The sequence below is a fragment of the Panthera onca genome, chromosome D4 (assembly GCF_046562875.1).
Source record: "Panthera onca isolate mPanOnc1 chromosome D4, mPanOnc1 haplotype 2, whole genome shotgun sequence".
In the NCBI taxonomy this organism is placed as follows: domain Eukaryota; kingdom Metazoa; phylum Chordata; class Mammalia; order Carnivora; family Felidae; genus Panthera; species Panthera onca.
Window position 1 is genome coordinate 17,520,180 of NC_138351.1, and position 12,550 is coordinate 17,532,729.

Genomic DNA, 12,550 nt, shown 5'->3' on the forward strand with positions numbered 1-12,550 from the left:
AAATGAATCCACAAGAACACAGAGGTCCAGAGAATAACATCTTGGAAGTCGGAAAGGAGATGGTCAAGTGGTAATTGACTTAGTAGTCCCCAGAATCCCCCAAGGTAAAAGTCCCCAGAAATCGAAACTGGGAAAAGCCAAGAACCAAACAGATCTCTGCCACAAAATCCTGGCAGCTTCAGGATGACATCGATGTACAAATACTGAATTCCTAATGTCGAGACCTTCCCAATCCTCTTCCCCCGTCTGACTTCCATTAACACTAGCAACAAGGCTTTTACCTTATCCAGGCAGGGGTCTGGAGGATTCTTTTCTGGTAAAGGAACTAAGAGAAAAGGCGGGAATATGCTGTCATCTCAGGTCCCCCAACAAACGGCATCCAGATCACTCCACCGTGAAGCTCAAAACTACAGCTAAGCTTCACCTAGATGCTCAGAATTTCTAAAGAGCTTTCTCCCCTCCACTCTTAAATAAAAAGCCCAGAAAAGACACACCACAAAACATCAATCAGTAAGAATCAGACAATTCAGGAAGAAGAAAACCTCAAACAAAAACAAAAACAAAAACAAAAACAAAAAAAACCTATCAATATCCTCAGGGAAATAAGATACTACATTCAGGATGCTTTAAAAAAAAAAAAAAAAAAAAAAAGCAAAGAACAAATTTGCTCCTAGAAATTAATAGTATGCTACCAGAAACAAAAAGCTCCACATAAGGCATGAAAAGGAAAGTTGAGGAAATCTAGCAAAGGAAAGATACAGAAGATAAAAGGGAAAAGATAAGATTAGAGGAGCAGTCCATAGGTCCAACATTTTTTTTTTAATTTTTTTATTTATTTCTGAGACAGAGAGAGACAGAGCATGAACGGAGGAGGGTCAGAGAGAGAGGGAGACACAGAATCGGAAGCAGGCACCAGGCTCCGAGCTGTCAGCACAGAGCCCGACGTGGGGCTTGAACTCATGGACCGTGAGATCATGACCTGAGCTGAAGTCGGCCGCTTAACCGACTGAGCCACCCAGGCGCCCCATATAGGTCCAACATTTAAATGCTATGAATTCCAGAAAGAGAACCCAGAATAAACAGGAAGCAAATTCCCCAGCATGGAAACATGTGATTGCTAAGTTGAAAGCATCTGCCCAGCATTATGGATACCCAGACTCACAGCAGCACGCATCATTGTGAAATCGGAAAACACTAGAAAGATATTTTTTTGAACTTCCAGAGAGGAAAAGAAATGGTGACAAAGGAGCAGAAAACAGAAAGATTTTTATTCTCAATAGCAATGTTGAATGCTGGAAGCTAAGCATTCAAAATGAGTTCTGGTCTTTAATTAAAATATCTCCAAACATGTGAGTTCTCAAAATGCTTCTCTCCCATGTTCCCTTTCTCAGAGAGCTACTGAAGGATGCACCCCATTAAAATAAAGCAACAAGCCCAACAAGAGGAAGGCACGGGATACAGAGAACAGGTGCTCCACTACAGGAGAGAGGTAAAGGGAATCTCCACTATGATGAAGGTAGATTCCAGCACGATAGCCCAGAACCGGGAACAGCAGGCAACCAGTCCAGATTGTAGCAGTGAGGACAGCACCACAGACAGAAATGTTGAGAGGTCTCTAAAATAGATGAATCAGAAAAGAGCAATATGATTTGTTATTTAGAAATATGGAGATTTTGAAATATCAGTACAATCAAAAACCGTCAAAAATACTTGGGTCTCCTGGTCAGCAGGCCAAAGAACTACTGTGTTTCTTGTTGTTGTTGTTGTTGTGTGTTGTTGTTATTGTTTTAGTGCCTTTTAGTACCATTAGATGTTTTAAAAATGGTGCACCCGGGTGGCTCAGGTAGTTACGCGTCTGACTCCTGATTTTGGCTCAGGTCATGATCTCACTGTTGGCAGGATCAAGCCCCGCATTGGGCTTTGTGCCGACAGTGTAGAGCCTGCTTGGGGTTCTCTCTCTCTCCTTCTCTTTCTGACCCTCCCCTGCTCATGCACACGTGTGCACATTCTCCCTCACGTGCTCTCCCTCCTCCCTCTCTCTCTCAAAAAAAAAAAAAGTTGTTTTTTTTTTTAATTTAAAAAAAAAATTTTTTTTTAACGTTTATTTATTTTTGAGACAGAGAGACAGAGCATGAACGGGGGAGGAGCAAAGAGAGAGGGAGACACAGAACCGGAAGCAGGCTCCAGGCTCTGAGCCATCAGCCCAGAGCCCGACGCGGGGCTCGAACTCACAGACCGCGAGATCGCGAGATCGTGACCTGAGCTGAAGTCGGACGCCCAACCGACTGAGCCACCCAGGCGCCCCCCCAAAAAAAAGTTTTAAATAATGTGCATGTATTAGTTTGACTGAAGGATAATATACCGATGGTATGGTCACAACTGCAGTTCTTAAAAACGAAATGTTAATAGTGATTATCATTAGCACGATGGATAATCTTTCTTCTTTCACTTTTTCGCTGTTATTCACTTATTTCTATTGTGTGTACATTTTAATTCAAAAATAAGGAAAACTTCAAGTTTGAAATCACAATATAAAAATCTGTCCATAGAAAAAATAAATAAAATATGCTTCCATTCTTTCTTTCTCCCAACTTTGTTTGCCAGTTTCAATAAGGCTGCAGAGCCTGAGGGGGAAAGACATGTTTTTAGGGAGACAAAGTTGATGAGAAAAATGTCTCCGGTATCCTGGGGACCCAGCTATTGCAATGCTACCTCCACACCCCTCCCAAACCAATCTATCTCTCCTCCATTTTTTTTTTTTTTTTTGGCCCTCCCTTACAAGCCAAATATTTTTCCAAAATAACTTCATTCTCACTATACCTTCCAATGTTGTCCATAAGTTAGGATATGTTTCTTGGCAATGTCCATTCTGTCCCAAGCCATTGCCAGATTTAATTGTTCTGATGCTGCTAAATTTGTGCCTAGGGTAAAGAAGGGAACAAGCAGAGATCCTATTTAAAATATCCACATAAAAAACACTGAGTTCCATGGAACGTGAGAAGAGGAAACGAGGAAGACATGTAACCTCGTCAGACACTCACCTTTTAGCAGAGCCGTTAGGATTACTAAATCAAGGTCTGGTGACTCCTCAGAATCAGCATCAAATATGGTCATCTATAGCAGTTGAAACACAGAAAGCCATACATTTTGGGAGCTCATAAAGAAATGGTTTCAAAAAGTACCCACAAAATGCATTCTAGAGCTAGTGAGTTGAGCAAAACATTAATGTAAAAAACCACATAGAGTTAATCTCCTTGATTTGTTACTTTCCCTTTTTACTCATAGAAAACTTTTTAAATAGGGTAATAGAGAATTGTGGAAGCTCAAGGGAAAAAAAACGTAAAAATTCCATGTATCCTACAGGAAACACATGAAAAAACATGACTACACTAAATTTACTATGGATACACTATAATGAAAAGAAACTCAGTGTCAATTCCTTTTAAAAAAATTTTTTTTTAATATTTATTTATTTTTGAGAGAGAGAGAGAGACAGAGTGCAAGCAGGGGAGGGGCAGAGACAGAGGGAGAGACAGAATCTGAAGCAGAGTCCAGGCTCTGAGCCATCAACACAGAGCCCAATGTGGGGCTCAAACCCATGAACTGTGAGATCATGACCTGAGCCAAAGTCAGACACTTAACCAACTGAGCCACCCAGGAGCCCCTCGGTGTCAATTCCTAATGCGAAAAAAAGAAAAAAAAAAAAATCATTCCTTTTGAAGTGATACCATATGACATCCTTCTGTTCACGTAGCCTGAGAAACTAAAATTTTTGCTTTTTTCATGAGAAGTGAATCCTCAAGGATTTTTCGTAAAATAAGTGAGGCAATTACAACGCACCCAGTGAGTAACTACAATGGATGGGCACAGCCGGTCTTCACAATGTCAATGTCCAATGCACCCGGACATGAGACTGATTTTTTTAAGACAAATAAGGATTTTATTTATGATTATAAAAGGCTGGTTGCTGTTAAGGAATGTATCTCAAGCTTTCTAAATGCAAATATATTTTATATAGTAAAGGGAACTATTTGGAAAAAAAAGAGCCAAGTCTGGCAAGCCCAGAAATGCCACCAACTAGTGAGTTTGAGGGAAATATCTACAGGCCACTGAACCTCAGGTTTCTCATCTACAAGGTGAGAGGAACCCACTAAATAATCTCTAAGGTCCTGTAAAGATAGAATAACAATGCTTCCACAATTCAGATGCTTCCACAATTCCCTCCAACTAACAGCCCCTTTATGTGCATGAATAAAATCAACTCTCAATTATGCAGGGGTCGAGGACCTAATTCCTAAGATGTGCAAACCCATCGCTGACTACTCTTGCCTCCTCTTTGATCGTTACACTGTTTGTTACTCTCTTTGATGACAGGAAGAGACAAATAGAAGGGTGATCTCTTTAAGGTGTCCTTTCCTTACTGAGTACTGTGGGAGATATCAAATGTAGTAGGCCACACACAAAATTTCAACTCTGAGCCCCATGTCAGTTCTATCATTCTATAACTGCTGACTCTGGGCAAATCACCTAAATTCTCTAGGTTTTAGCTTTGGCATCTCTGAAATTGGAATAAACAGTCACTGCCATATTGCACTCACTCATGGTTGTTATGTTTGTGGTTATTAGGTCAACTGACACCTTTAAAAGTGTTTTTCACATTATGTTTATCCATGCTTTGTCCAGCCTGAATTTGTTCAATTTGTTTGTCTGAGGCCAGGTGCTTAAATATTACTAAAATCTTGTATGATTTGGCCTAGCTTTTGAATTCTGGAAAGATCACTGTGAATCATGACATATTTGCATGTTTACTATACCTGTTGGCTTTATATCGTCTAAGTCATTGATAAAAATCTTGATCAAAGTACCCTAAAACACGAAAATCTTTTCACGAGTCTATATTGTGTTTACAGTCCATAGTTTGTGGTCTCCATTTTCTGGCCCAGAGTAAATTCCCACATTTCCCATTGTTCAGTACATCCCCAAAGATCTCCTACATGATTTACTAGGATGTTATGATGCAGTCACCTAAGCCAAGAGAGAACACATGGAGCTATGCTTTTACCCTCAGAAAATATTTATGTGTGATCATCACTAAATGTGCTCACTCTTCCGTAATACTGACATGTTGGTTTTTCTCCTAAGTGCAGTCTGAAATGTGAAGCATTGTAGGGAGGTGGGGAGGGCAGGGAATAAAAAGCCAAGTTGACTCAAATAAGGGTCAAGTTCTCCAGATCTATATACAATCAAAGTAAAATTAAAAACTCCTTATTTTGGGGGCACTTTGCTGGCTCAGTTGAAAGAGCATGTGACTCTTGATTTTGGGGCCATGAGTTTGAGCCCCACACTAAGTGTAGAGATTACTTAAAAAAATAAATATTAAAATAAAATATTAAAAAAAGAAAAAAAAACCCTTAGTTTTAAATGTTGCGGAGGGGTGCCTGGGTGGCTCGATCAGATGAGCATCCGACTTCAGCTCAGGTCATGATCTCACGGTTTGTGGGATCGAGCCCCGAGTCAGGCTGTGTGCTGACAGCATGGAACCTGCTTCAAATTCTTTCTGCCTCTCTCTCTCTGCCCCTCCCCAACCTGCTCACTCACGCACACACATGCACGCTGTCTCAAAAATAAATAAACAATAAAAAAAAATAAAAGTTTTGGAAACAAATATTACAAATGATGCAAATTATCAGTTTTAAAGTTGGTCAAGTTATCAACTCATCATACTCACAGAATCCCTGTGCACCATACACTCCATGAGAATTTGAAAAAGGTGCTTGGACTGCTTAAGACTAAAGTTGAAAGTGTTCTGAATCATGCAGATGATCTCCTCCTTCACCTGAGGACGTAGGGTCCTGAGAAGAGAGAGAAATGATAATGCCTTGGCACAACACAGAGAAGAGAACGAGCCAAACACTTCAGTGCAGGAACCCTTGTCTGTCCCATCCGACTGAAAAGATTTCTGTAGATGCTTCTGCTGTGAGAGCAAATGAGGAGGAAGCAAAAGGAAGCAGGGCACCTGGAGAGGCTGAATTTGAAAGTGAGCATGAACAGATCCGCCATGATCGTGGAAAGAATGTACTCCAGGACAAGGTTCTCGAGCTGACAGATTTCCAGGGGACTGTGCATCGCCAGAAACTGCAGGCATCATATCTCAAAGAATCCGACACTCCAGAAGGTTTAAGAAGCACACATTTAGGGTAACTTTAGGAAAGAGACACACGGGAAAGAATAAGAACAGGGTCAAAGCGTAGAAGTAGAGGCTAGGGGCTGAGGGGAGAGAGGGAGTGTAAGGAAAGGGTCGTCAGAGCATTTATACCATAAGCAGTGAATACACATTTACTGCGTAAACTGGTGGGGCCAACATTTAGTTCATAGGCATTATATTTACTTACACAGAAGAAATATTATGCTTTTGAAATTGGAAAAATCACACTGGATATAGGCATGGCTAGAGAAAAACTACCTTTTTATTTGAAAAGGCTAAAGAGTTAAAGCCTCAAATAAATATAACATATGTTATATAAATGCCAGGATGCCGATTTCCCCCAATTCCTGCTATTTTTACTAATGACAAACGAATCTGAAGGTGATGGGGGGGGGGGGGGGCAGCACTGGTCTCCTCAGTCACCCCAGGGTTTTCTCAGCTATCAAGGCCAACTGCAGGAGCGTCTCCTCTCTCAACAACACCCCCCACCCCCACCCCCGCCGGGATGCTTTTTCCCTTGAAGCTCAGACAGGGTTCCAGAGCCCCTGATAGAGGCAGGACCATTCTTCAGCTAACAAAAGAGCAACTTGCATCAGGGGAGAGCATTTTGGCATTAATTAATACACATAAAAATCACTGGAAAGTTAATTCCAGTCTCAGCCTCTGCCCCCAAGGATATCTGACCCACATAAAAGCAGAGCTTAAAGAACTAAAACAGAGGAATAAACAGTCACCGTGGCTTAAAAACTGAGGAGTCAGCAACTCACCCTTCGTCTGCTAAATGTTTGTGGGTGAAGGCCAGGAGGTCGGCCGCCCTGCCTGTGCCTTCACACACCACCACCGGGTCTTTGTCTTTCACAGTCTCCCACACGGCGAGGATGACATTGGGACCTCCTTCTACCACCAGCCCCACCACGGGCACGCCTTGTCTTGAACCTATTTCAGACGACAAGCAACACCAAACTGTTACAAAGAACTCCTATCTTGGCCAGGCGTCCATTTCGCTTTCCCCAACACAAGTCTTTCAATTACCACATAAACCTTTTACTTACACTCACCCCTCTTTCTTCCTGGGCTCACCCAGGCTTGCTTAGTTCAAGACCAAGCCAGAAGCTTGGACTGTCAATAAAGTCACTTAAATGTGGTGAGAGCATCTTCAAGCTTTCCCCCGTTAAAAAGGTACCTAAAGGTTTTCACTAATTACAAAAAAAAAAAAAACCAACAAAAAACAAAAAACAACTTTTTAAGTTTTTTTTATTTTAAGAGACAGAGAGAGCAAGGGAGGGGCAGAGAGAGAAAATCCCAATCAGGTTCCTCACTGTCGGCAACAAGCCTGATGTAGGGCTCGAACTCACAAACCATGAGATCATGACCTGAACTGAAGTCAGACGCTTAACCAACTGAGCCACCCAGGCACCCCTAATTTAAAAAATAATTTTTTTTAAGTAGTCTTCAAGAAATTTCAACTTCTCATTGTGGAAACTTCAAACATATCTTGAAAAAAAAAACAGAAATATAATGGATCCCAATGTATCTATCACTCACCTCCAAAAATGATCAAAATTTGCCAGGTCAATCAACTTCTAAGGATGATTATTTCTAAGTACAAGATGGGATGGGTAACTCTCAAAGACTTTTATATTTCAACATATTCTATTTTTTAAATGTACTCCACTGTTAAAATTTCTTATCACTAGGATATATTATTTTATTTTTTATTAAAGGAAGGAAGACCAAAAAAAAAAAAAAAAAAGAAACAAAGACAGTGGAGTCATTCTTTCTGAGAAGATATTAAGTGAAAAAGTTACAGAATGATGTATATAGTACAATCCTTTTTATAGTTTTAAAACCACATACATGAATATATATTTTATATATGTTTGCATTATATATATGCTTGTATAATATATATGTGTATAAGTATATATCCATATATCTCTACATATATATATGACCAGAAACTCTGGAAGGGTACACATCAAACTATTATTAATGAAGAAGGGAGGGGAGGATTTGGGGAAATGTTGAAAAAGAACCATTAATCATGGGGGCGCCTGGGTGGCTCAGTCCGTTGAGCGTCTGACTTTGGCTCAGGTCATGATCTCACAGTTCATGAGTTTGAGCCCCACGCCGGGCTCTGTGCTGACATCTCAGAGCCTGGAGCCTGCTTCAGAGTCTGTGTCTCCCTCTCTCTCTGCCTCTCCTCCACTCATACTCTCTCTCTCTCTCTCTCTCTCTCTCTCTCTCCAAAATAAATAAACATGAGTAAAATTAAAAAAATAAAGAACCATTAATCATGAATTATTGAAATCTATGGAAAAAACTTTTGTGAGAGCATCTCTTATATCCTATATAATGAAACACGATGCAGCCATTAAAGATGTGCTAAGCTATTCTAATTTCTTTTAATGTTTATTATTGAGAGAGACAGAGAGACAGAGCACGAGCAGGGGAGGGGCAGAGAAAGAGGGTGATACAGAACCCGAAGCAGGGTCCAGGTTCCGAGCTGTCTGCACAGAGCCCAATGTGGGGCTCGAACTCACAGACAGTGAGATCATGACCTGAGCCAAAGTCAGATGCTTAACCAACTGAGCCACCCAGGTGCCCCTAAGCTATCCTTATTGATGTAGAAATGCATCCAAGTTGAAAAGCATGTATATTATATGAATCTAGTGTTTGTTTAAAAAATGTTGCTCTGGGTGTGTGTGTAGAATATTTCTAAAAGTATATACATGATAAAGTTGACAATGGTGAGGTTTTTATTGTGAGGATATGGAAAACCTTTCCTTTTCTCATGTGCTATCTTTGCTTTATCTGAATATGAGAATATATAGTACTTTTATCATCAGGAAAAAAAATCAACAAGGGGAAAGAGGGAATTCAATTTCTACTGGGTATATCTTTCTTGAAGCAATAACTATTTCCCACAAAAATAAAAATATTTATAATTGCTTCCTACCAAAAGGATCTCACTGATGCTAATTAAACTTGTTAAAAAAAGAAAAAAATTTGTCATGTTCTTGCTGAGAAATCTCACTAGAGAGCTGCCTCTATTCTTGGATCCCAGAGTTAGGCAAGAATACAATATCATGCCTCCAAATTAAAAGCTCCTGGAATGGACATTCCAGGAAAGCATGCTATTCCATTGAGAGTTGGACTATGAAGAGACACAAAGGCATCTGATCCTATGCTTTCTATCCTCGGAGGCTTAGGAACTGACACTGGCCACGTTTCAAATGGCTGAATCCAGGAATTCCTAGAGCAACTTTATGATGTCAGGTTTTTTTGGTTTTTTGTTTTTTATTTTTTGGATTTTTTGTAAGTACTCTTGGCCAGGATCAAGGGTTTTCCGGGGACTCTAAGAAGTCCAGCTGAAAAGAAATGAAAGAAATCAACAAAATATGTAAGTATTATTCCATCCAAATAAATCTCTTTTTAAGGAATACAAATATGGTAGGAAGTAGTGAACATGATGGGTATGAAAATCAGCTTTGATACATAAGAATTTTGGGTCTGTCGGAGACTTTGATTTTTTGTCTTCCTCCCTCCCTCCCTCCCTTCCTTCCTTCATTAATCCTTTTTCTTCCCCTTCTTCTCTCTTCTTCCTTCCTTCTCTCCTTCCTTCCTTTCCTGTGAGTGTGTGTGTGTGTGTGCATGTGTGTATGTGTGTGTGTGTGTAGGTGGCTTACTGTTTTTGCTCCTTCATATTGGTTTCCCTTAGAATAATAAATGTTACCAATCCACTGAAATGGACTCCACATTCTTTCTCTATACGCAGTGAAACTCTCCAAATAAATCCTAAGTTTCAAGACCTTTGAAAACAGAAATGTTCCTTGACCCCATATGTAAGCTTCAGGTTGTATGCATTCATCCACAAATGGATCAGAATAAGAAAGACAAGACTTTGCTCTCCTGGGGCACACATTATGATGCTGTAGGAACCCCCTGAGCAATTTCTATGGTGAGCATAGATCAAGAGAGGCAACAGGACATTTCAGGGAATTGATATTTGTGACCCCAAAAGGAACCCTCCCTGCAGGAACTATTCTTCAGGGCCAGTCTCTGACCTGTCGTCTCCTCTATGGGTCTTCTTTCCCCCCACCCACATCTACTCTGCAGAGGACCTGACCCTCTCTCCCCACTTCCTGACTTAAATGAGCCTCCAAGTTTCATGCACACTAAGCACAAAGTGACTGGCAACAGTTCCCAGCATCCCTCCCACGCAGAACCCCACCCCAACAAGGAGATTACCTGTATCAAAGAGGAATAAAAGGAAAGAAGGAAACAGACATTTATTAAGGGCATACTATACAGCCAACACTATTCTAGGCACATCAAACATCCATTATCTCAATTCTCACAACAAAAGGTAGAGGTAGACAGTTCCTTTCCTTTTATATTAAGAAAACAGTTTAGGGGCACCTGGGTGGCTCAAATGGCTAACTATCCAACTCATGATTTCAGCTCCGGTCATGATCTCAGGGTTGTGAGATTAAGCCCTGCATCAGGTTCCGCAAGACAGCACGGAGCCTGCTTGGTATTCTCGCTCTCCCTCTCTCTGCCCCTCCCCTACTCATGCTCGCTCTCTCTTTCTCTCTCTCTCAAAATAAATAAATTAACTAAAAAAAAAAAGAAAAGAAAACAGTTTAACAGATGTAAACTCCATCAGCCAAGGTCACAGACAGTAGATGACAGAACTTTGGAAGGACATTTAGCGTTTCCAGCCAAAAGTCGAAGGTTGAAGAGGACTTGAGCCTCCCAAGGGCCTTTGCTCTCTGGTCTTCTTCCTCAAGGGTGAGAGTATTTTGTGAAAGATTCAACTCATGGAAAGAGACAGAGGCTCACTTTCTGCTGCCTTGGATGAAAAGTCTCCATTTCTCCAGGCAGCACCTACCTTTCAACCTCTCCACCAAGGATGTTTGCTGATTCTGATCCTTTCCTTTCTTCTCCTTCCTATAGATACTATTAAAAAAGAGACAACAGGCCCAAAATGGAGTCCCTTGTGCTAAGCTCCAAATCAACAAATGAAGATTTAATACCTAATTGCAGTTGCAGCCTCTCCCAGGAATGTAACCTTTAACCAGTCATTCTGGAATTATATAGTTGGCACTAGGGAGGTAATTGGCCTGGTAGGACCCCCACGCCCACCCCACCTTCCCCCAAAGGAAAGTGACCTTGCCCAGAACAATCCATCCTTGTTAGAATAACTCCCTTGCCACACCAACTTCTGCCTATAAAAGTCTTCCATTCTGTCCAGCTCCTTGGAATTCCTTTCTACCTGCTAGATGGGATGCTGTCCAACCGATGAATCACTGAATAAGGCCAATAAGATCTTTAAATTTACTCAGTTGAATTTTGTTTTTAAACACTACCAAAATGGCCATCTCAAAGCATCCCTGGAAGCATGACACAACACTGATACCTTCAAAGGTCCCTACTATTGTTGTTTACTTGTTACACCCATTTTTAAAAATTTTATTTAAATCCAAGTTAGTTAACATATCGTATAATTATGGTTTCAGGAGTAGAACTCAGTGCTTCATAACTTCCATATATCACCCAGTGCTCATCCCAACAAGTGCCCTCCTTAATCCCCATCACCCATTTAGCCCAACCCCCCATCCAACACCCTACCAACAACCCTCAGTTTGTTCTGTGTATTTAAGAATCTCTTATGGTTTGCCTCCCTCTCTGTTTGTATCTTATTTTTCCTTCCCTTTCCCTATATTCATCTGTTTAGTTTCTTAAATTCCACATATGAGTGAAATCATATGGTATTTATTTATCTTTCTCTGACCGACTTACTTCACTTAGCATAATACACTCTAGTTCCATCCACGTTGTTGTTGCAAATGGCAAGATTCCATGCTTTTGATCACTGAGTAATATCCCATTGTGTGTGTGTGTGTGTGTGTGTGTGTGTGTGTGTGTGTGTGTGTGTATACCACATCTTCTTTATCCATTCATCAGTCAATGGACATTTGGGATCTACTCAGTATTTATCCAAAGGATACAAAAATGCTGATTCAAAGGGGCACATGCACCCCAATGTTTATAGCAGCACTATCAACAATAGCCAAAGTATGCAAAGGTCCCTATTTCTAAAAGCTCTGTTTGCTTTTAACCCTTCCCCTGTCTAGGGGACATCACCACATACGAAATGCCATCCTCCCTGATGATCAAATTCATACCCCCACTCTTCGCAGTCCAGTCTAGTTACTGCTCTTCAGTCATTCCCATTCTGGTAACAATACTCCCACTACCCAACCATCCTCCACCTACCCAACCCTACAGTATGCTGGAGGCTCTGCTAAAGTCTCCACTGTTCCAGTCCTCTCCTGACTA

General features: G+C 40.9%; 1 protein-coding gene across 3 annotated transcripts in view; it reads right to left on the reverse strand.

Annotated features, from left to right (window-relative positions):
* TRPM6 (transient receptor potential cation channel subfamily M member 6) overlaps positions 1–12,550 on the reverse strand; it is a 196,631-nt gene that overhangs the window by 89,916 nt on the left and 94,165 nt on the right. For all 3 annotated transcript variants that reach the window (XM_060610051.3, XM_078436941.2, XM_060610050.3), the window contains 4 exons: positions 6,973–7,141; positions 5,729–5,852; positions 3,042–3,114; positions 2,821–2,921 (listed from right to left, as the gene is read on the reverse strand). In XM_060610051.3, the coding sequence (XP_060466034.3) occupies positions 2,821–2,921; positions 3,042–3,114; positions 5,729–5,852; positions 6,973–7,141 (467 nt within the window). The remainder of the gene's footprint in view (positions 1–2,820; positions 2,922–3,041; positions 3,115–5,728; positions 5,853–6,972; positions 7,142–12,550) is intronic.